Raw genomic sequence first — 24346 nt, 5'->3', positions numbered from 1 at the left:
CCAGGTATCTAATGCTATTGTAACTATTAAGCAAAAGTAATAGATGTGAAAACACTATATGCCTAGCACATAGATAAAACAATTGTTAGGTGGTTTTTTGTTTGTTTGTTTGTTGTTGTTGTTGTTGTTGTTGTTTAATGGCTGCACCCTCAGCATGCAGAAGTGCCTAGGCTAGGGATCGAATTGGACCTATAGCTGCCTGCCTATGTCACAGTTTGTGACAATACTGGTTCCTTAACCCATTGAGCAAGGCCAGGTATTGAAACCTCATCTTCACAGAGACAACATCAGGTCCTTAACGCACAGAGCCACTGTAGGAAATCCAATAATTGTTGGTTTTAAAAAAAATAACTGTTCTTATTTTTTAGAGGGGTGAATAAATTAAGAATGTGCTCATAGAAGAGTTTAAACACAGCATGATAAATCATACTGAGAAAATAGTAATAAATGTCACTGTGGTGAGAAAAGCATGTAATTTGAAGTCTAAATTCGTTTTTGTTACTTGCTTTATTGTTATTCAACCATGTGACTTAAGTCTGTTTATTTCAATTTTTTGGGGGGGGGATTTGCACAATGGATATGATAACATCAACCACATGAGTTTGTCATGGGAGTTAAGTCCAATGAAAACTTGGTTTATAGGCCATAGTTATTAAAACCAGTCCTAAGCCTTAGAAGTCATGTTGGTTTTTACTAAAAACTCTTCCAAAATTAAACACAAGTAAAGACCTAAAGGTACATAAATAAAAGTGAAAAAATAAAGGTAATTATACAGTAATTGTTCTTCTTAGCTCAGTACAAATACAATTTCTTTGCAATTTTTCTTAATTTTCCAGCACAGTTACTGTTTCTGCTATGATTTTATGAATTTTATCATTATTACTTTTTATATTGTACTTCTATGGGCCTCTTTCCCATTCTAAAGAAACTCCTTTAAGGTAGAGATTATATCTTTGTCCAGAACTTAGCACACTGCTTGACATATAAAATTGCTCAATAATTAATTGTCCAATAAATTCATGCAGATAGGATTTCTGTTTGTTTGGGTTTTTTTTAATGATGGAAAATAGTTAAGTGAACATAAAACAACCATCTTCAGATTACATGCTTCATTAGCTCTGAAGGATTTTTAGTAAGGGATTATATATATATACAATACATATATACACATGTATGTATTAACTCCCCAAAATATAATAAAATATAACAAGCAGTTTGGTGAGGTGGGAAGCAGAGTGAGAGAACTCATTGCTCAGCCGTCAGCAATGTGAATTCAAAGGATCACTGTAAGAAGGTCCACAAGCAGGTTAGCACAGTGCTCGCCCCTCTGAATGGTGTCCTGACCTTTGACAATCATATCCTGTTGTATGCTCTTTCCTTTCCTTTTGTTTTTCTTTCAGCTTGGAAGTGACTTTATTTAACCCACACACATGTACTCACACACACACCCATGCATGCACACATACAGAGGTTATCTAGTAAAATTAACATTCACAATTTTGAGTGAGAGTGTGTTTCATCTCAGGAGGTTTTTAAGCAGAGTAGTAAAGCAAGATCGAGATATAACGTATTCTCAATTGGGAGAGCAGATTGAAGGTGAGAAGTATGGATGTTAAAAAAAAGGTAGTTTCAGCTCAGTTAATTTTTAGGGACAAAGATGAATTTTCAGGGACTAGGAAAGTGATAAATAAAGTTTATATGTTAAGGCAGGACAAGAAAATTTAAACATAAAATTCTCTCTAAGTGTCCATGCAGGTCTCCTTCCTTTATCCCTAATGTTCAGTGTGCATCTGCATTTCATGTTAATGAGAACGTCTCAAGGATGGGAAGTTCTACTGGATGGTAACGTTTTTTTCCCCCTTTCTTCTGACACTAGCAGGGTAGCTTCTTTAAAAAAGAGTGTTCTTATTATGCCATAAAAAAGAATGACATAATGCCATTTGCAGCAACATGGATGGAACTAGAGAATCTCATACTGAGCGAAATGAGCCAGAAAGACAAAGACAAATACCTATGGTATCACTTATAACTGGAATCTAATATCCAGCACAAATGAACATCTCCTCAGAAAAGAAAATCATGGACTTGGAGAAAAGACTTGTGGCTGCCTGATGGGAGGGGGAGGGAGTGGGGGGATCGGGAGCTTGGGCTTATCAGACACAATTTAGAATAGATTTACAAGGAGATTCTGCTGAATAGCATTGAGATCTATGTCTAGATACTCATGTTGCAACAGAAGAAAGGGTGGGGGAAAAAATGTAATTGTAATGTATACATGTAAGGATAACCTGACCCCCTTGCTGTACAGTGGGAAAATAAAAAAAAATATTAAAAAAAAAAAAGAGTGTTCTTTCACAACTCTGTCGGGAGTCATAATGACTTGCTGTTTGCTTTGTAAGTGTTTACCTGGACTGTGTATCCTTGTTGAATTTTATGTAAAATATCAATATGCCATATTTTATGTACAATCCTTTGCTTCAAAAATATATGTGACAGTGCCTTTGCTGGCTGGCACAGCCACAGCAACACAGGATTCCCAGCCATGTCTGCAACCTACACCACAGCTCATGGCAAAACCAGAACCTTAACCTACCAAGCAAGGCCAGGGATTGAACCTGCATCCTCATGGATATTAGTCAGTTTCATAGCCTACTGAGTCACAAGGGGAATTCCCTCTACCTGAATTTAAAGTATCTTAAAATTTAGGGATGAGGATGAGGAGACAGCTATGGCACATTAGTGGCTGACAACCGTAAGATTCCTATAGGTGAGCCAGGGAAGGGTGGAAATCTACTAACATTTACATAGTAATCACCTCTATTATTGCATCCTCACTGAGGTGTGCACCCTGCAGAAGAATCACCCTTTATGAAGCATGCATAAAGAGTCAGTAAGAGAAAAAGCTCTCAAAGTAAGATTTAAAAAAAAGGAGTCTTGCATCCTGAAATCTAAGGGGGAAGTTAAAAGGGAAGCATTATTATCCAATATGCTTGATCTGTTGGCTGGGACAATCAGAACACAGCATGGTGATATTGGCTTATTCATTCAGTGGATATTTATTGATATTATTGCTTAATTAATAAGTACAAGACATTTGATTACAGTGAAAACAAAGATTATATTTTTCAACTTACCATGAAAAAAATACCAATTAGTTGATGAGTAGATAAGTTATATTACTTTAAATTTTTTGTCTGTTCATTTATTGAATTTAAAGTATTCTTTGGTGACCTCTTTGGTCTGAGATTCTTTGCCATGGTCATTAAGTGCCATTAATCTTATGAAGATGATTTTTCAATTACAATATTTTACAAACAGATGTTTTGACTATATTAAAATTAAAGTCTTACTCAGATTACTTCCACAAATAAATTTTACAGGATAAATTGAGTGGCAGAAAACTTAATTAACAAAGTCAGATCCAAAAATATGTCAAATTGGATAAAGATTGAAAGAAACTATTGAATCCAGTTATTGCTAAATTTTATTTATTAGTGACCAGCGTCAGTAAAAAGCTGATGGGAAAGAGATCGCAGAGAGTTGAGGATGAACAACACCCACAGTTATATGGACTCCAAACTATTAGATCTTACTTGAGGTCCCTGGTCTTAAGAAAAAAGATTTTAGCCTGACACACGTGCTTTTTTATAGTTTCCTTTATCTCTTTATTCCTCAGACTATAGATAATGGGGTTGAAAAAGGGGGATAGAACTGCAAAGGCCACAGCAATGGCTGTATCCCAAAATAAGGAGTAGGTGGCAGAGAAGCGTAGGTACATGAGAGCCACACTGCCAAAGAAAAGCAAAAAGACAGTGAGGTGGGAGACACATGTGGAAAATGCCTTGCGACGGCCCTCTGCCGAACGAATGCGTAGGATTACAGCTACAATACCAACATAAGACATGACAATGAGCATCACAGCGGTAAGGATCTCCACCGCATGGATGACATCCACGATCTGAATCATGATGATGGCTTGCGTGTCTGTGCAGGCCAGGCGTAGCACTGGGAGGAAGTCGCAAAAGATGTGCTCAAGGTGATTAGAGCCACAAAATGGCAGTGTGGAGATCCAGGCAATCTCGGGAAGGGGCGTGATAAAGCCACAAATGCAACAACTTAAAGTCAGTTGGGCCCATAGCTTGGGGGTCATGATAGTGGGATAATGAAGAGGGCTGCAGATGGCCAGGTAGCGGTCGAAGGCCATAGCTGTCAAGAGACAAACCTCACTGATGCCTGTGGAATGGAAGAAGTACATCTGCAGGAGACAACCGTTTAAGGAAATAGTCTTCTCACTAAGCAGACAAGAGAGCATCTTTGGTATGGTAGCTGTGGTATACCAGATCTCTAGGAAGGAAAGGGCACTGATAAAGAAGTACATAGGAGTGTGGAGGTGAGTATTCAGCTGGACCACTGTGATGATGACCAGGTTGCCAACAACAATGAAAGTGTAAATGAAGAGCAGTGGAACAAAACAGATGACAGAATCTCCCCAGGAATAAGGAAAGGCAGAGAAGATAAACTCCTGAGCAATGGTTTGATTGTGGCTCTCCATCTCCAGGTGAGAAAGGAGGGTTTGAACCCTGACTGCATTCAAGCCTTCTAAGAGGTGTCTACTACTGGTCACAGAGTAAATACACTTACCAAATGCCAGCGTCTGGATAAATCCACGTATTGGGGGTGTAGAAGAATAAGGAATACTCTATGTTCATTAGATGCTTACAACTAAAATTGTAGTATAGAAAAATATACTGTCAGAAAGCACAAGCAATATTTTAGACCAACATTTCTCAAAACTTAGCATGCATCAAAGTTCCTTGTAGTGCTTGTTGAAACTGAGATTACTTGTCCCCTTCCTGAGAGTTTCTAATTCAGTAGGTCTGGGGTAGGGCCAAAGAATTTTCACTTCTAACAAATTTCCAGACATTGCTAATCCTGTTGATCCAAAGACCATATTTTAAAATCATTGCATTTAGACAAAGAAAGAACTAGATGAGGCAGTGAAGGAATAGCAAGGTAATGCTTTTTTCCATATTCAAGTCTTTTTGATTCCCTGACAATCTCCCTATAACTCTCTCAGTTCTTTATTTGATTCTTGGCATAAGATTTAATTGAATATTTTAATGACAAAGACACACAAACCGTCACCAGTGAATTCCACCCTCTTTCTCCCCCTTCTACCTCTAAATGACACATCCTCTCTTTCATCTCTCTTTTCCTTCTCTATCTTCTAGAAAAAATGAATCCCAAATATGTTTTGTACCGGAAGCCTCTAGTCAAATGAGATAATTAATTAATGGAAACTGAATATATCAAGCAATAAATACAAAGCGTTCTAGAAGAATGGTGTGTAGAGAGAAAGAGCTGTAGTATTCTGTAGAATACGATGTAAGCACAACACATTGTAAGATATTTTTCTGTTAATTTATTCCCTGTTCAAAACCTTGTGTTTGTTTATTTTCTCTGTTCTGCTATCAAATATACACAAATCTTATCTCGAGAGAAAAGTCCTATCTATACTCAGATTATTTCTCTCCTTTGTATCAACCTCACTTTTCCTTTAACATGTTGATACATATTTACTGTCTTCATCCCCTCCTGAATCCCTTTCAATCAATTATCTCTCAATTTTCTATATCTCTTTTCTTAAATTATACCAATGACTTTCTGATTGAATGCAGTGGCCTCCCTCTGTCTTCACTGCCACTAATCTTCCAAGGTCAATTCCTAATTCTTGAAAGTCTTTCCTTCTTTGCCTATTTCACATTACACTATCCTGGTTTACCTCATTGGCTATCTGTCTTCCACCTCCCAAGTACGGAAAGAAGACAAAATCCTATCTTTGTTCTTTGTTTCTCACTGCATAGTCCCTTCTTCACAGAGAATTCTTTTATTCAAGATTACTAATCAACTTTGGTCTTCAACTTTGGATCTCTGTCCTGAGCACCACATTTTCTTTAGGACTCTCCCACTTAGATGCTTCATCTTGACCCAAACTTGCCAGCTCCACCTGTTAATGAGTGAGTTGTGTCCTTCCCCCCAAATTCATATGTTGAACTTGTAACCCTGATACTCATGATGTGACTGTATTTGGAGATAGGTTTTTTTAAAGAAATAATTAAAGTGAGGTCAATAGATTGGGCCCTAATCTGATGCGATCTGTATCATAAGAAGAGGAAATTTGTACACAGTTTCAGGAGGAAAATCATAGGAAAATTCAGGTAGAAAGCAGCCATCTACAAGCCAAGGACAAAGGCTTTGGAGGAAATAAACTATACCAAAATCTAAATCTCAGACCTCTAGCTTCCAGACTGTAAGAAAATTAATTGCTGTTGTTGGAGCTACTCAGTCTAATATTTTATTATGGAAACCCTGGTAAGTTAATACACCATCTTTTCCCCCAGCACTTAACCAGTTTCTCTTGATGACTGTCTTATTTTTGTTCATCTAGATACCAACTTCACTCATTTTTGCATCTATTATCCCTTCATGTTTTAACTCCAGTCAATCATCAAAGTCTGCTTAACATTTTCTTGCTTGCTGTATCACCAGTATTTTTATTTCTATTGTCTTAACCCTAATTTAATGCCTTGTCCTAACACCTGCACTATTGTGACAGGTTTCCAAATGTTTCTGCCTCCAGTCTTCCTTTTCTCATGCAAACCTTCATTCTCACAAGATTACTCTTGCTAGAGCGTAAGTTTACTCATGTGACTCCCCTTCCATACCTATACTTATTTCACATTCTCACATTTTTTTTCCTCTAAATTGTCCCTTCTTCAAAAAAAAATTAATCTCAGAACCTTTAGGATAATGTTTTTTAATCACTGAGATAGGAAAAATAATCTCCCTTTATTGTCTGTTGTTTATTAATAATCCTGATTTATGTATATATTAGGAAAGGGCACTTTATAAATGGTCTCATTGATATTAGCCATAGATGTATTTGTTAATTTATTATGTTATTAAGTCCAATCAAACTCTTAACTACATCATCTTTCTTTAATATTGTACTGAAGTGATGTTTTGTTATTTCGGCAGAAAAAAAAAAGCCGTCTTATCTATTGTTGCTACGAAAAATTGTTCATTGCCAATCGAGTTTAGTAAATCTGTTATTAATCCAAATATGTCCCTTTTATTTTCTGGCCTCTGAACATTCCTGAAAGGAATTCCTACCTGAAACATCCTCTTGTTCTTTCCTATCCCTGCTTCCTTTTTAAATTAACCAAATATTACATGTGACTTTTCTAGTTCTAACAAGTCTAATTCCACATCTCTGATTACTGTTCTAATTTCTGTTCCCTGTTATATCTAATACAGCTTTTCCTTTAAAAATCTGTTCTAAGTGTTCTTGATTTTTTATGTGCATATCTGATCTCTACCGTAAGTGCTTTTACAATTTAATTTATTTTTTATTATTTTTCATTTTCTTCCCCATTATGGTTTATCATAAAATATTGATTATAGTTTCCTCTGCTGTGTTATAAAACCTTGTTGTTTATCCATGCTATATATACTGTTTGTGCCTACTAATCACAACTTCCCAATCCTTCCTTCCTCCATCCCCCTTTTCCATAAGTCTGGATGTCCCCAGCAGTAGCCACCACATCTTGTAACTATGGCTTTCAGGATAATGTCCTCCAAATTGAACCATTCCACCAATTCAAGAAAGTGCCTCTGAGAGACCCAAGCCTAATTCTCTATTCTCCTGAAGAGATGTGGCCAAGCCAAGGAGAAGACAAGGAAGATTGGAACAAAAAGAAAAACGATTATGTTTTCCTTGATCGCTCCCCTATCTTTATCCAAACCTCAGTAATTTTGCCTGATACAATTGTCAATGATATTAATGCCCAACAGCAAACTTAAGATCTCACTTGACTCCTTAAATGTTCATCCAGGAACCATTTCAGAAATCAGTCAGAGTACTCATTTGTGCTTTTAAAGAACCCCATGAGTTTGGCTCCATTTGGATCCCACCCATTTCCTGGGAAATTTAGGAATTGAAATCTTTGCTTTGTAGTAATGTAATCTGTCCTAGTTCCTCTTTGCCCAACCTCCCCAACAGTCTCTCACAGTATCTACATGTACACTAGGGCTCTCTATCATCATGCATGAGTGTTTTCCTTCCCATGGATATCTCCTATTCTCTAAAATTAGTTTATTCACTGACCTTGATGTTGTTGGGTTCCAAAGTTGGAATAAACATGGGCGAAGACTCTATATTTCCCTCCCTTGATGTGATCAACCACACAGAGTTACTGAGACAAGCTTTTCTGACTCCCCGACTGTGTTTTTACCCTGAGTCCTCCATCTAAACTGTATTTCCTTCTTCAGTCAGTGATGTATAGATTGGATTCTCCCTGTAGGGTTTTTTCCCTTTCTCCTGCCCCTTTGTGTGTGTCTATTTTTTCTTAAGCATAACTGGAATGGGAAGATAGACTGTCTTGGGAATTCTACACAAGTGAATTAAGATAAGTAGGAAAACAATAATTCTCATAATGGATCCAATTAAGAAAAAATTTCAGGCTGGTAATTAGGAGTAGCCCAACCCCAGGTAACTCCAAACCAAGACAAATGAGATAGTCCAGGAGCTTGGGGCATTGGAATTTTTTTTTCTTAATGTCCTTTTCTGTGACACTTCTGGTTGGATTGGCTTTTAAATGAATCAAAAAGCTGAAATTCCAGGAGTCTGATTTGAAGAATGTTAATGCAGTAGAAGAGAGGAGATTGGTGGAACAAGAAAAAGAGAGATCTGGGCTTACATTCTGCTTACTTATTTCTAGGCCATTCAGCCAAATTTAGGAAAAACAATTGGCCTTCCCTGTGCTCCACCTATTCGTTCCATATTGAAATTTGGAGCAACTGTTTTAGCTATTCACATTGATTTTTCCCCATTTTGCCTTTTTTTGTTTTGTGCACAGAAGTCAGGGAAGAGAAATGACAGGAAGGACCATGCCACAAAGATTAAAGCAAATTAATAGTTGTGTATGTTACACCTATTAAGATTGTTTCTATTCTCTTTCATTTACTCCCTAAAATTTCTGAGAATAACAAAGAATATATTTCATTGAATATATCAATAACAAAGAATATATTTCATTTCTTAAAATATAATCACTTTTCTTACTCAAAATAAGCTAAATAAATATTCAGTAAGAAGCAGTATGATTTCAGACAAAAACATACTCACCAATTTTCCTAATACAGTGGTTTCTAGTTAGAGAATACCACATAGGATTGATATAATTCTATACCATGTTTGGACTAACTCAAAACATTTTGCTTGTGTATATATGACAACCAATGAGAATAAAAATGTCAAATTGTCTACAATCCTTCAATCTACTGTGCATATTTATTTTTTCCACACAGTTTGAAGAGTTTTTGCATTTAGCTTTTATTTTCTCTTGAGAGATTTTTCATTCCATAACGTTATTTTCAAGTAGAGATCAAGGGCAAGATGACTACCAGCCATACATACAATTGAGAAAAAGTGTAGAAAGAAGAATGTAAATTCCGAAGAATGACTCCCTGACATCTCATCGCTTTCCACTACTCAGACCCTGCTGTAGTTCTAAATGATCTCAAATCCCTTTAATGCATAAATCTCTTTAATATACAAAAGAACAGGCAGTATGGTTATATAACTACATATCTGATGGAAGTAATCTTTCTTGAAATGACAGAACTGTTTTAAATGATAATTAACAACGCAATTCTCAAATACTTGCAACTCCAAAGAATATCTTAAGATTCAGATAATAAGCACTAGTTATCAAATTTTTGCGATCTCAGGATGGTACAATGTCAAACAAAGCTCACACATAGCAGAGTACAGTAACTTATTAAGTGCTTCACCCATGGATATTAAAACAATAACGTTTATCCACATAGTCATGAGTCTGTTAGTCAACTGCAATAGGATGAGCTAAGCTCAAATCAGGCTCTAGGCTCTGGTTCTGAACTCTAGTCACTGGGCTTCAGTCTGTGTTCAGGTCAACTCCACATGGCTCTCATTCTCTGAACCAGTGACTCAAAGGCCTCCTTATATGGGTCTAATGCTGAAAGGGGAGAAGATCCCTGGAGCAAACCCAACTACAAAGTCATATATATTCAATACCTGTAATCATTGATATCCCAAAAGTTAATTAAAGGAAAAACCTAATTCAAATTTGTGGGGCAGGAAAGTATAGGCTATACACCATGAATCCATTCATTGCAAAGTTATGGATTTATAAATCTGTTGAGTGAAGTGAAGAATTGGAACCACTAACTCCATTTATCAGAGTACCTTATTATAGTTGTATAGAAATTTCACTTTGCCAGTGAGAATTGATATGTTCCACAGAATAACTAGATTTTCTTTTTCTTTTTTTCTTTTTTTCTTTTTTTTTTTTTGTCTCTTTGCTATTTCTTTGGGCCGCTCCCGCGGCATATGGAGGTTCCCAGGCTAGGGGTCTAATTGGAGCTGTAGCCACCGGCCTACGCCAGAGCCACAGCAACGCGGGATCCGAGCCGCATCTGCAACCTACACCACAGCTCACGGCACTGCCGGATCGTTAACCCACTGAGCAAGGGCAGGGACCGAACCCGCAACCTCATGGTTCCTAGTCGGATTCGTTAACCACTGCGCCACGACGGGAACTCCAGAATAACTAGATTTTCATTTCATCTACATGAGTTTCCATGCTATCGAAGTTGTACTAAAAGGGTTAACATCAATGCATTATCCATGCAACCCATTTACAGAAGCAATATTTTTACCAAGAGCTATAAACATATTTGCATATTTGCTTTTAATAAGTCAACTTCTTGAAATTTATCTTGAAATAAGAATTTTCGGAAAATGGAAAGGATTTTATTCAAGAAAATGAAAATTGCCATATTTATTAGAATAGTGATAGTCCATAAACAATATAGAGAAACAAACAATAGAGAAACAAAATGGAGAAATAATTTGTACGTCTGATCATTGAAATATTTTACCATAATTAAACTGATGGTTATAAATACATTGTGGAAACATGAATACATTTTAGTACATAATTTTTGTTTTAACATATTTTTATCAAATCATGTATATATTACATTTAAAATATTATGCCAAGTATTTATTTTAGCACTAGTGAAAACAGATAATTTTTTAGAGAGGTGGATTAAATCATGAATAAATGTGATTGACTATAGATGTAAATGTAATCATTTATTATGTTTTTTTAACACTCTTACATTGATTCTACATAAGATAGAAGGTTCCATGGGTAGAAATCTGATCTTAATTACACTGTACAGTTCTTAACAAAATACCAAATACAGTCCACGATGTCCCTGCTCATGACAGCACATGACAGCATTACATGCAGATCCCACCAGTACATGTTTATTTTTTTAAATTTTTTTTTATTTTTGTTGTTTGCTTTTTAGGGCCGCTCCTACAGCATATGGAAGTTCCCAGCCTAAGGGTCGAATTGGAGCTGCCGCTGCCAGCCTGGGATACAAGCCACATCTGAAAACTACACCACAGCTCACGGCAATGCCAGATCCTTAATCCACTAAGTGAGGACACGGATGGAACCTGCATCCTCATGGATACTAGTTGGGCTTATAACCCACTAAGCCACAATAGGAACTCCAGTATGTGTATTTTTAAATGTTGGCAAGGCTGACTGGAAAAGAAACCACAGTGGGGAATAGGGTTTAAGGCCTGGATGCCAGGAATTCTTGCATCTTCTTAATGTCCAGAAACTTACTGAAAAGGCTTAGGGAAATCACCATAGTAGCAGAGTGAGTTAGTGTGTACTTTCACTCAACTACATGGGCTTTATCAGGACACAAAGAGTATTATAAAGGCTGATTAAATATCAAAGGAAGGTATTACTTAATAGATAAAGGTAATACCCATTAGTATTATTAACATTTATGCAAATAATCATTTTGAAGTAACAGAGTAAATTAAAATCAAATAAACAAAACTATAGAGACAGAAAAGTAATTACACTGACCCTGGATAAGGAGTAGAATTATTTTTATGGTCATCACTGTAAGTCCTCAGGGGACTTTCTTTACCAGTCAATTCACCAGCTCACTGGGAAGAAATGTGGACTAAATATGTAATTCTTTGACATTCTGGTCTCTTTGAACTCGATATTTTGTGAAGTTCCATTTACATAGAGTACTGCCACCTAAATTACATACCAGATTTATTAAACACCTTTTGGGAGCAAAAGAGCTTCTTAATAGCATCTTTCATATCCTTATTTCTCAGGCTATATATAATGGGATTGAAAAAGGGAGCAAGTACAGAGAATGTTAGAGCAATGACAGTGTCCCAGAATGTTGTATAAGTAGCAGAGAATCTAAGATACATGAGGGCCACGCTGCCAAAAAACAGCAGGAAGACAGCGATGTGCGCAGCACAGGTGGAAAAGGCCTTTCTACGACCCTCAACTGAAGGGATGCCCAGGATAACAATGATAATTCTGATGTAAGAGAGAGAAATAATCAGACCTGTTATTAGAATAGCAAGAGCATGGATCACATCTTGCACCAAGATCACAGAGGCATCTGTGCAGGCTAAATTTAACAACGGAGTGAAATCACAAAAGATCTGATGGATTTGGTTGGGACCACAGAAAGGCAGGGTAGAAATCCACACAATCTCAGGTAGAAGGATGAGGAAACCAAAGATACAGGAGCCAGCAGAGAGCTGAGCACATAGTCGGGGGGTCATGATGGTTGGGTAGTGGAGTGGGTTGCAGATGGCAACATACCTGTCTATGGCCATGACAGTCAGCAAGGTCCCTTCAGTGTTTCCAAGTGAATGGAAGAAGTACATCTGCAAGAGGCAGCCAATGAAAGAGATGGTCTTTGGACTGCGGATCAGATTGGAAAGCATCTTAGGAATGGTGGCTGTGGTGTACCACATCTCCAGAAATGAGAAGATACTGATGAAATTGTACATGGGATTGTGAAGACGAGGATCCAGCCTTACAGCAAAGAAGATCATTAGGTTCCCAATTACAATAAAAGTGTAGATGAAAAGTAAAGGAAAAAAGTATAGAAGGCCACCATCCTGGAGTTGGGGGAACCCAGTGAAGACAAACTCAGTTACTGCTGATAGATTTCCACTCTCCATATCCCCAGAAGAGCTACCTGTGACTGAAGAAGAGGGTACACTCAACTACCAGGGAAGGAAATCAAGGCAGTGTAGATGTAAGTGGTATTTTGGTTACCTGGTGTTTTTGTGTTTTGACATTTCCCATATTCAAAATAATGGTATAACGTGCCTAAATCTCTAATCTCTTTATTAGCATGATGATTAGTAGCATGGATTCAAATCCAACATTCTGAGCCTGAATTCTCATTCTGCCACTTATTAGTAGGGTAAATAGGCAAGTTACATACTCTTTCTGAGCCTCAGTATATTCATCTGCAGTTGAAAAACATTAGTGAAGAGTTATGAATATTAAAGGAATTAACGTATCAGTCTCTAGCATTAATATTGCTCAATATCTCTTATCATTTCCTACCTTGAACTGCTTTCTGGAAGAATAATATTGACAATATCTCATTTAGATCTTTCTCACTCCTCAATCACTTGCTATGCGACTTCTTTCTCTGCTACTGTATGGCAGCCATTCTGTCCTATGTCAGTGACATAGTAATGGCAAAATGAAAAAGTTTCAGTTATTACATTAAGATTGACCTTTGGCATCATAAACTACTGATCACTACTCCTTTGGCACTTGTGAAACCACCCTCTCCAGGTTTGCCTTCTTCCTAATGGAAACTTCTTCTCAGGTACTTTTTTATAACACTGTTTTATGCATTATAAATTCATTTTCTTGACCCATTCTATAAATGTCTATGTACTCCAACTTCCTGCCATGGTCCCTAAAATCATGTCCTTCCATATGGTTGATGACCACATATGCCCCATAGTTTTTGGTTCTTTCAAATGTCCATCTTCAGCACAGGTATGCTTCCTGAACTTTAGATCCACGTATTCAGTATTCCCCTGCTGCCACTCTCTCATGTTGCACTATGGAGGTTTTCAGAGTTCACCATGATTTCTCCTGGTTTACAGCTCTTCTGAATGTTAACTCTCTTCTTAGAAGGCCCTCTCACTCACTCTTCTTCAATCGAATAATTCCATCATGGCTCAGCAGAAACGAATCTGAGTAGTATCCATGAGGATGAAGGTTCGATCCCTGGCCTCATTCAGTGGGTTAAGAATCTGGCATTGCCATGGGCTGTGGTGTAGGTCACAGATGTAGCTCGGATCTGGTGTGGCTGTGGCTGTGGCCTAAGTTTGTGGCTATAGCTCTGATTTGACCTCTATCCCAGGAACCTCCATATGCCACAGGTGCAGGAAAAAAAAAAATTAAAAAGAATACCTCCTAGGCTTTCCTCAAGTTTCAGTTCGGATGTTGCCTCCTAGCAGAAGCCCTACAACTATTGCTGTGCTGTCATCGCCTTCCCTACATTCACACACACACACACACCCTGGTGTATTTTCACCCATGTTTCCTACAGAGAACTTCTACCATAATCCTCCACTGTATCTTATTGTAGCTTGTTATTTGTTTAACTTCCCTAAATTATGAGCTTCTCTTAGGGCAGGATCAACTGCCTGTCATTCACAACCCCTAGCATGTACTAAGCACCTGGAAGTAACTTATTTTTCAATGAATAAGTTTGGATAAGATTTATAAATATAATTAAATCAAGAAAAATCCATGAGAAGGAAATTTGTAAGCATTTATATCTCAGACAGTTGTAAAATCTGAATAACTGGATGTTACTTCTGATCATAAATATGCAGAGCCCAGTGTTTCAAAGACAGAGCTTTCTCATAAACTGTAGTCCAATGTCAAAATTCAAGCCTTCCCAAAGCTTCACTAATTGACTCTTTAGAGGAAATAGGAAATGACTTCTTTCTCCCTAGACCTTAGGGACTTCCACTCACCTCTGCCAGGTATAGGAGGGGTCTTCCTTTTCTCTGGGTCTCTGCATTCTTAAGTGTTCTTTCAGCTTCCCTGGTAGGGTTATAATAGCCACCTTTAGAAAAATACTAAAGGGGAAATGAACTCCACTGAGGCTTCATCCCTTGGGAATAAACAGAAGGCAAGCATTTTCCCCTGCCCCATGGAGTCAATTATCAGAGCCAGCTGCAATTTTTTCTCATCAGATATCCAGATCAAAGGGCAATCAGTGCTCCCAGGAAGCGTACATATTCTGGAGGCCATCATTACCCCATTTCTTGTCATCATTACCCTTTAACAAACCAGTCTCCATTTAGATGTGAAATTGGAAATCTACCATAGAAAGAAGGGCCTTGATAGGATCCCATCCTTACAAACACTCAAGAAACAGGACAATATTGAAGGAGATTTACTGGCATGTCAATTATTGTGAATTGATTAATGAATAGAATAGAATAAAATAGACCATTTCTGTGAAAACATGTAATTTGGAAGTGAGCCATACTAAAGAAGATGGAAGAATGCCAAGTCATTTTCTCCAACAGCATGCACAAAGGCTTCCTTCCAATTGTTTCTATTGATTCTGCTGAACTCTTTATAGTTCCCATTTTTCACCACAAATATATTAAAGAATTGCATGTGCTTCTAGTATACCACTTCCTTCCATTCGTTCTTTTTGAAATTCCTATAATTTCTTCTCCCCTAGCTACCATGAAGAAATAGCTCTAGAAATGTTATGAATTTATGAACATAAATAAATGCATATCAATTTGCTGTCAAAATGTAATTCTTATATGTGTGAGAAGATTATTACCATAAGACAGTATTCATTCCAATGTAACAAAATACATATTTGCCATTCAAAAGCAAACTTTGTTTGTGGTAAGATGAGTAACAATAAAAATAATTTAAATTTCATGTGGGAAAGCAAATATCTGAAAATAACCATGAAAATGTGAGAAATGAAGGCTACTTGGGGAAATATTTAACTGCTGGATATTCAAATTACCATAAAGCTTCAATAACCCATCAATATTGTGTAAGGACATACATAAGCCAACAAGTTAGAGGATTATATAGCTAACCCAGAGGCTAATGGGGGAAAAATGCCGTATTTCTTGTAGGGAAAAAGTGGTATTTTATCACTGGAGAGGATGATTTTTTAATATTATCTGGGCATAAGTATATCCATCAAAAACAAAATAATGTTAAATCATTACTTTGTACTATATCCAAAAATTACCTAAAAAATATTGTCAAACAGATAGTAATTAAACAAAATATATATGAAGATATTTCTAAATCAAGATAAAGATATAAAATAATAAAGAAAAATATAGCGAGAGTTGGCTGACTAAAATTTATCCCCTCCGTAAAGGAAATAAATTTTTTTTCAGAAAAAAATATTTTAATGATATGTACTTTATGTACAAAAAGTTCACAAACTATAAATATACATTTCAATAAATTTTTACATTGTGAACATACCTGTCTAACCTCTACACAAATCAAGTATGTAGTTTATCACTTATTTCCAATTTGTTAACCTGTTTTTTTTCTTTTTTTTTTTTCTTCTTTTTTAGGACCACACCTGCTGCATATGGAAGTTCCTAAGCTAGGGGTTGACTTGGAGCTGCAGCTGCTAACCTACACCATAGCCACGGCAACACCAGATCTGAGCTTCTTCTGTGACTTACACCACAGCTCATGACAATGCTGGATCTTTAAACTTCTGAGAGAGGCCAGGGATTGAACCTGCATCCTTGTGGATATAAGTTGGGCTCTTAACCCACTGAATCACAATAGAAACTTGTTTTGTTTTGGTTTTCTTATCTTTTTTTTCCCTGTTTTTCTTTTTAGGGCTGCACCTATGGCATATGGTGCCAGGCTGGGGTCAAATCAGAGCTGCAGCTGCCAGCTTACACCACAGCCAGAGCAACATTTTTTCTCATAAATCTTAAGTCTATGGCTTTTGAAACATAGATAATGCAATGTATTCCATTTTAGTTAGAAACAGATTGATTTTTTTTTTAAGTTTTGTTTAAGGTAATTTCTTCTAACTGTTGTAAAAATGTTTAAATGTTTAAATTTCCTCAGGCTACCATTCTCTTATTTCTAGAATTTAAATTTCATTAACATTGCATTTTTAGGATTTAGTTTCCATGTAAACTATTCTATAGGACAATATCTTTTTTCCTTTGAATTTATGATATTTTCTCAAGTCAAAACTCTAGATTAGCTTTCCAGCATTCAAATCTTTATTTCTTCTATTGAATTTTCATATTTTCTAATTATTTTTATTTATCACTAATATTACATTACAAACCAGTACATTTCATACATTAAAGTCCTCTATAATTTCTTTATAGATTTAAATTTATAATATTTAAAAATATTTTTGTAATTCTTAAGGCAACTTATGACTATTTGCTATTACTAGCAGAGTATGCTCATCTTCAATGTACAGTAACCTTTATCCAACTGCTGCAGCATATGCCTGAAAATTCAGATTCCAATGTAGAGCAATGTAGACTTCACACACACACATACACACACACACACACACACACACACTCACTCACTCCTAAATGGCACATAGTACTAGAGAGTGGGATTGGGGCAAGTATGCCTTCAGAATAAGCAAACAGAATATAGATATTAAACATTTATTGGTCACCATTTTCTTCCAATTAGTTAAGAAACAGAGTTGCTGATCGTAGTATTTTGTGGTCAACTTCAGAGTAGTTTTATGTTATACAGAGTGGATCATGTTTTACGAAATTTTTTTGTTAGAAATGTATTGTATTTTGCAAATAAATTCCCTGGGGTTTCTCCTTTTGGTTTAAGTATCTTTTGAAAAACGTGCATCTTCTTGGTTGGTGAACACAGAGGGACTAGCTAAGAGAGAATTGCACTCAGAGAGGGCAGGGAGGACCCATGACCCACCCTATCGCCACACTTGCTCCATGCATATTTTCCATTTGGTGATTTGTAGGTTGTATCTTTTATAATAAACTAGTAGATGAAAAAATGTAAGTGTTCTAGGGCTCATGACCAGTGAACAAAGATTTGAAAAAGAGTCAAGATCATGGTTTCTTCTGATCAAAAAAATCATCTGTCCAAAGAACCAATAAAATACGGTGAACTCATTGTCTCAGAGTATAATGTGTGTTTCCCAAGTGGTGATAAAGGAAGGAGGAAAGTAGATTTGCTTTGTTCTAAGATCTAAGGCAAATGAGGAGAAGCATAACTGTGCTTAATGCCTGTTCTCCTCAGGCAGCAAAGGCAACAAGCAGCAAAGACCAGTGTAGCACAGCATACACCTTATCTAGGGTTCAGATGGTGATAACTAAATATGCTCGTGACAGCAATAGTGATGTTTCAGATTTGTCAGCTGACCAGAAGTCCCATTATTTTTTTTTAAACTGACATATTTCCTGGAAGTCAAAGTAATTCTGATACGCACTCAATGCATGCAAATCACTATATCAATATTTGCCTATAGAATCATAGGTGAATAGAATGTTCCCTTTACCTTACAGATTTATGCTGCAGGATTTGACTCATCAAAAAAACATCTTTCTGGTGGAGAAGGCTGCCAAATGGAAGACATCAGATGGGCAGATGAATGGTTGATTTGACCACTAATTACATTCTTGTTATGCATCCATGAAATAGGTTCACATAAGACTCCAAGGCTGGAATGTGGACGGAAGTATCAGTGTGTTGCAATGCATTCAGCTTGGTATAAAACCACATTAGCTCAGCAGAGAGGAAAAAATGGTGGAAATTGAATTCAATACATTATAAGATGTCTCTTTAATTGAATCCTGCAGTGTAACATTGTTGTGTATTGAAGACAGCATTTTTTACACTTCTATAGTATAGAATTTAAAAGCTTTAAGACGGGAGTTTGGTTTGGGGGTCATGAGCCACCTAGTTCTCCTTGCGTGACCCTGCAAGAAACCTTTCTTTGCTCAAAAAAAAGTTTTGGAGTTCCCATCATGGCTCAGTGGCTAACGAATCTGACTAGGAACCATGAGGTTGTGGGTTCGATTCCTGGCCTTGCTCAGTGGGTTAAGGATCCGGCGTTGCCATGAGCTGTGGTGTAGGTCACAGACGCGTCTCGGATCTGGCGTTGCTGTGGCTTTGGTGTAGGCCGGTGGCTACATCTCCGATTCAACCCCTAGCCTGGGAACCTCCATATGCCGCTGGTGCAGCCCTAGAAAAAGACAAAAAGACAAAACAAAACAAAAAAAGTTTTAAGACAGAAAATCAATGCAGTGTGACCTCAGAACCCTATAGAATTCAAAACAGCACTTTCTAGTATGAAAAGGAAAAATGTCCACGAAAACAACCATGGATATAGCGAAACTTCAGCCAAGTGCATTGCTAACATAATGGGGGAAACAAAGAAGAACAAGAGGTAAAATGTCATGAATGCTCTATGTGTAAGTCTATTAGTCCCTAGGCCCTTCTATGGCTTGAATATAAAGCCAGATTTTACATGGATAACTGCCTTCCAGAGAACACCTTTAGTTCATGTAGTTATTTTAGGTGTGTACAGAAAAGACAACCTCCTGGGCTTTTTTTTTAATTAAAGTATAGTTGATTTAAAATATTGTGTCCATTTCTGCTACACAGCAAAGTGATATATATATACGATTTTCCATCATGGTCTATCCCAAGAGATTGGATATAGTTCCTTGTGCTGTTCTATAGGACTTGGTTGTTTATCCATTCTAAATGTAATAGTTTTCATTAACTCAAACTCCCAGTCCATCTCTCTCCCCTCCCCTTTGGCAACCACAAGTCTTTTCTCCATGTCTGTGAGTCTAAGACAACTTCCTGGTGGTCCCAGTTTCCACATCTTCATGGTTCTCATGTTATCATGTGGCCTGGCCCTTTGGTACACATCAGTTTGTTGCTGAATAAGACCGCATAAGAAGTTTTTCCCAAGGGACCTTTAACAGACAGTTGTATTGTATTTTTTTAAATGTACAAGCTAAATGAGTTCGGTTTCCAATCTCTTATCCACATCACGTTTTCTCTGCTTTAGTTATTTGCATTACGATGAATAATTTTTAAAAACTCATAATAAATAGCAGCATTTTTTAAACAAATATGAGAAATTCAGCAAAGGAATTTCTGAAAGTACCAGATTTCTGAATTCTGAGTTTTGAAAATATATTTTATTTTATTTTTATTTATTTATTTTGTCTTTTTGCTATTTCTTTGGGCCGCTCCCATGGCATATAGAAGTTCCCAGGCTAGGGGTCTAATTGGAGCTGTAGCCACCGGCCTACACCAGAGCCACAGCAACGCCAGATCTGAGCCGCGTCTGCAACCTACACCACAGCTCATGGCAACGACGGATCGTTAACCCACTGAGCAAGGGCAGGGACCGAACCCGCAACCTCATGGTTCCTAGTCAGATTCGTTAACCACTGCGCCACGACGGGAACTCCTGAAAATATATTTTAAACAGAAAATGATAAAGTTAAATTTGATGCCTTAACTTCAGTATTTTTTTTAATTACACATCCTTAGCATTGAAAAAATATTTTGTATAACTGAGAATATTGTTGGCTCAAGCTAAGGTAGTTTACAGCGTGTTGTAAACATTGTAAAATGCAGCAACATGTACATTACTTTTTTGCCTATTTATCTTTATTATGGAAAATATCTTAGAAGTTTTTGATAGAGTACCGTATCAGTGGTGCCACATCCTTGGCACATTCACAAATGGTGGTTTAGTGAGCATAGCTCAAGGGTTTGCAATGTTAGGAAGATGGACAAGAGAGCTTCTCACCTCATCTCCATCTAATAATGGTATTTGATAAATTGGAATACTTTGCAAGCCAATTTTATATTAACTACTCTTGTGTACAATAAGTTCACAATATTTTTTAACCATTGAAAATCAGGGAAGTTTTATTCCTTAATGTTTTTCTTGGATGTATTACTATAGCAGAAATTTAATGCTAAGAAACATCTTACATATTTCTTCGAATATGCAATTTAATCTAGATTATCTATTTTTATCCTGTGGTAATTATCTGTTTTTAGGATCAGCAACATTTAGCACGTTTATTTTTTAAGACATAAGCTGTGGCTCATTTGCTCACTATTTTTAGAAATAATCATTTCTATGAGAGAAGCATAAATTAACAAGAAAGGAGAGTGACAATTTTCTTTTAGAAAAAGGAATGCTTAATTAGTTTGTCTGTATTTGTCCTTATCCAGGAAATGTAGAGATATGAAGCGTAAATGGTGAGAGTGCCCCCTATTGTTAACCTAGAGACTAGCTTTAACTGTGGGCTTGAATCCTGAAGAGAGCTGTCACAGTTTAACTCAAGTAAATGGTTGGCAGACAGGCATCCCTGACAGCGGTGTGGAAGGATATACTTACACAGCCTGTTTGTTCTCTAATTCCAGTAAATACATTGCTTTAAGAAGCAAGAGAAAGTTTCTTCCTGCTTCTTTTTTAAAAATGCACCACAATAAAAGTAGAAACTGTTGTACTATATCAAATCCTTTGTGACACTTGTAGAAATCAACACACTTAGATTTGACAAACTATATTTAAATATTTGATTTGTTTTCCTTTACTTTGAATAGTTGTAAAACAATTGATAATAGCAAATTTTTCAGTGGGGTAGGATAGCTTTATTTATTACATATAATCTAAGGTCTCTCAGTGGATTCTTCTGTGCCTGTGGTCCATTTTCTTTTCCAACATATGACTGCTGGAAACAATGCTAACATAACAGCTTTGAATTCTGGTTGCCAGTGGAACAAGAATGCATATATCCTGGGGGAGGCTACCATACAGCTGTGAAATGCGACCCTTGGCCAAGTGGAGGTTTCATTGACATATTTTTGTTTGCTTATCTGTTTTTTATTTATGATTAATCTGGTTCATGTTCAAAATCACTGGATACAGTTGCAAATTCCACATAGAACTGAAATTTGTTATTGTATTAAAAAGGCCTCCTCTCCACCCTTAGATGCATTTATCATCGGCCTTTTAATTTTAACAGTTTCTTTGTTAGGACAAAAAATTCTATTCTTATGGCAGATACAGGTGTAGCAGAAATCTATTACAGGCAATCACTAATGTGTACTTTGTCCTCAGTTTTTTATGGAATCCTAAATTCAGACTTGAAGCTAAGATGTCCCAATTTTACTTAGCATGCCATCCACCAAAGGAAGGCTAGGAAACAGACATCTAAACTAGCCCCTTGCTGAACAGAAACAGTCCAGATACCCATTGATCATTGATTAACCATTATCCCAACCTATGTTATTCTGTTTGGAATTTCCAACAATTTTATCAAAAAAAGATTACTTCTAAATGTTTCCCAAATAGACCCTTCTCTTGCCTGTACTGATTTTTTTTTTTTTTTTTTTTTTTTTTTTTGCCACGCCTTGGTCTGCAATCTGCAGCAGCTCAGTTTGCTTCAGAGGCACAGGTTCAGTCTCCAGCCTGGGAACTTCTATATGCCACAAGTGTGGCCATACCAAAAAACAAACAAAAAAAAAGAATGTTTAGCCCTGGAAAGGCAAGCAGTAAATAAAATTCATATCTGTGCATATTTGTAAATAGTATTCTACATTCTAGTTTTCTTATGAAAATGTCTGGCAATATTGATACTTTAGTCTTACTAAATATATATGCTTATTATTATAATGAAGAGTTAATTATATAATTGTAATTATAAGTATAATTTACTTCCATAAGTATGACTCTTGCTCTTTATTATATGTTTTCTGGGCAAACCTAATCAGGTTATCTATGATCCATAATTAAATAGAAAATATTCCCAAGATCTATTACCTGAGTAAAAACATAATACTTTGAAGCACATAGCCAGCTTCTGAAGTGCAATGCTAACCCTCTTAAATGGTGAGAATTTTTTCCTTTACTTACAACTTTTCAGAAGAGAAAAGAAAACTTTAACCCCCATAATAATGTTCTTGATGACACAGTGTATAAACACATTTTCCTAATAACAGGAAAATAATCAGGATGACAGACAGAAAGCTCAGTGTGACAAAGAACTAGGTGTGGAGTAATTTCATGTTTTAATCTTTTAGTGAAACATCAAAACAGTGAAAGGGGATCTACGGCTCAGAATTAAACTCCAGATGTGTTCAACACTTTTTGAAAACAGAAGAGTTTTCTAATTGCATTCTTCATGTCCTTGTTTCTCAGACTATAGATGATGGGATTGAAGAATGGGGCAAGGACAGTAAACATCAGTGCAATGGCTGTGTCCAAAACTGGTGGGTAAGTGGCATTGAAACGCAAGTACATGAGGGACACGCTGCCAAAAAATATCAGAAAAACTGTGAAGTGGCCTACACAGGTAGAAAAAGCCTTCTTCCGACCCTCAGCAGAAGGAATCCTAAAGATCACAGTGACGATTCTAATATAGGACAGGGCAATGATTAGGACAGTAAGGATAATGGCCACAGCGTGGATCACATCCTCGATCAGAATCATGGATGTATCTGTGCAGGCCAGACTCAGCACTGGGACCAAGTCACAAAAGATTTGATGGATTTGGTTGGGACCACAGAAAGGCAGTGTGGAAATCATCACGATCTCAGGAAGCAGGATGAGGAAGCCAAAGATGCAGGAGCCTGCAGAGAGCTGAGCACATAGACGGGGGGTCATGATCATTTGATAGCGAAGAGGGTTGCAGATCGCAACATACCTGTCAACGGCCATGGTGATTAGCAAGATCCCCTCAGAATTCCCAAGCGAATGGAAGAAATACATCTGCAAGAGGCAGCCAGTAATAGAGATGGTCTTCTTTTCACTGATGAGATTGGAGAGCATCTTGGGAATGGTGGCTGTGGTGTACCAGATCTCCAAAAAGGAAAAGATACTGATGAAATTATACATGGGATTGTGGAGACGGGTGTCCAGCCTTACAGCAAAGAAGATCAATAGATTCCCAATGACAATAAATGTATAGATGAAAAGCAAAGGAAAGAAGTACAGGAGACTACCATCCTGGGTCAGGGGAAAGCCAATGAAGATGAATTCAGTCACTGCTGATAGGTTTCTGCTCTCCATATCCCCAGCAGAACTACCTGTGAGTAGAGGAAGGCACACACCAGCTCACAAGGAAGTGAAGAGAGAAGCTGCTAGCTAAATAACTAGAATTAATAAGGAGTAACTTGAAAGTTTTATGTTTCCCACCTAATTCCATACTATTGTAAAAATTGACCAGTATTCTGTATTTTCTCACTTACTCCCCCAGCATCAAAATTGCAGAAATAGACGTCTCTGAATGTTTTCAATGGTAAAAAAAAAATAAATAAATAGTTAAGAGTATTTTCAGCCTAACTTC

At 36.9% G+C, this 24346-nt stretch overlaps 3 protein-coding genes and 1 pseudogene across 3 annotated transcripts; 1 reads left to right on the top strand and 3 right to left on the bottom strand.

Moving 5' to 3' along the window:
* On the bottom strand, window positions 3590-4552 carry LOC100154853 (olfactory receptor 6K2). The gene has a single exon (XM_013996903.1). The coding sequence runs from the start codon at window positions 4550-4552 to the stop codon at window positions 3590-3592; it is 963 nt and encodes a 320-aa protein (XP_013852357.1).
* LOC100523309 (olfactory receptor 6K3-like) lies at window positions 11667-14176 on the bottom strand. The gene has a single exon (XM_013996902.2). It carries the CDS (start codon window positions 13130-13132, stop codon window positions 12185-12187), a length of 948 nt encoding a protein of 315 aa, XP_013852356.1. The 5' UTR covers window positions 13133-14176; the 3' UTR covers window positions 11667-12184.
* Window positions 17810-19010, top strand: LOC100523120 (annotated as a pseudogene).
* On the bottom strand, window positions 22547-24342 carry LOC100522928 (olfactory receptor 6K3). Its single transcript, XM_005663227.3, has one exon. It carries the CDS (start codon window positions 24067-24069, stop codon window positions 23122-23124), a length of 948 nt encoding a protein of 315 aa, XP_005663284.1. The 5' UTR covers window positions 24070-24342; the 3' UTR covers window positions 22547-23121.

This window comes from Sus scrofa, chromosome 4 (assembly GCF_000003025.6).
Source record: "Sus scrofa isolate TJ Tabasco breed Duroc chromosome 4, Sscrofa11.1, whole genome shotgun sequence".
Lineage (NCBI taxonomy): Eukaryota > Metazoa > Chordata > Mammalia > Artiodactyla > Suidae > Sus > Sus scrofa.
This window is presented reverse-complemented; position numbering and strand designations above follow the sequence as displayed.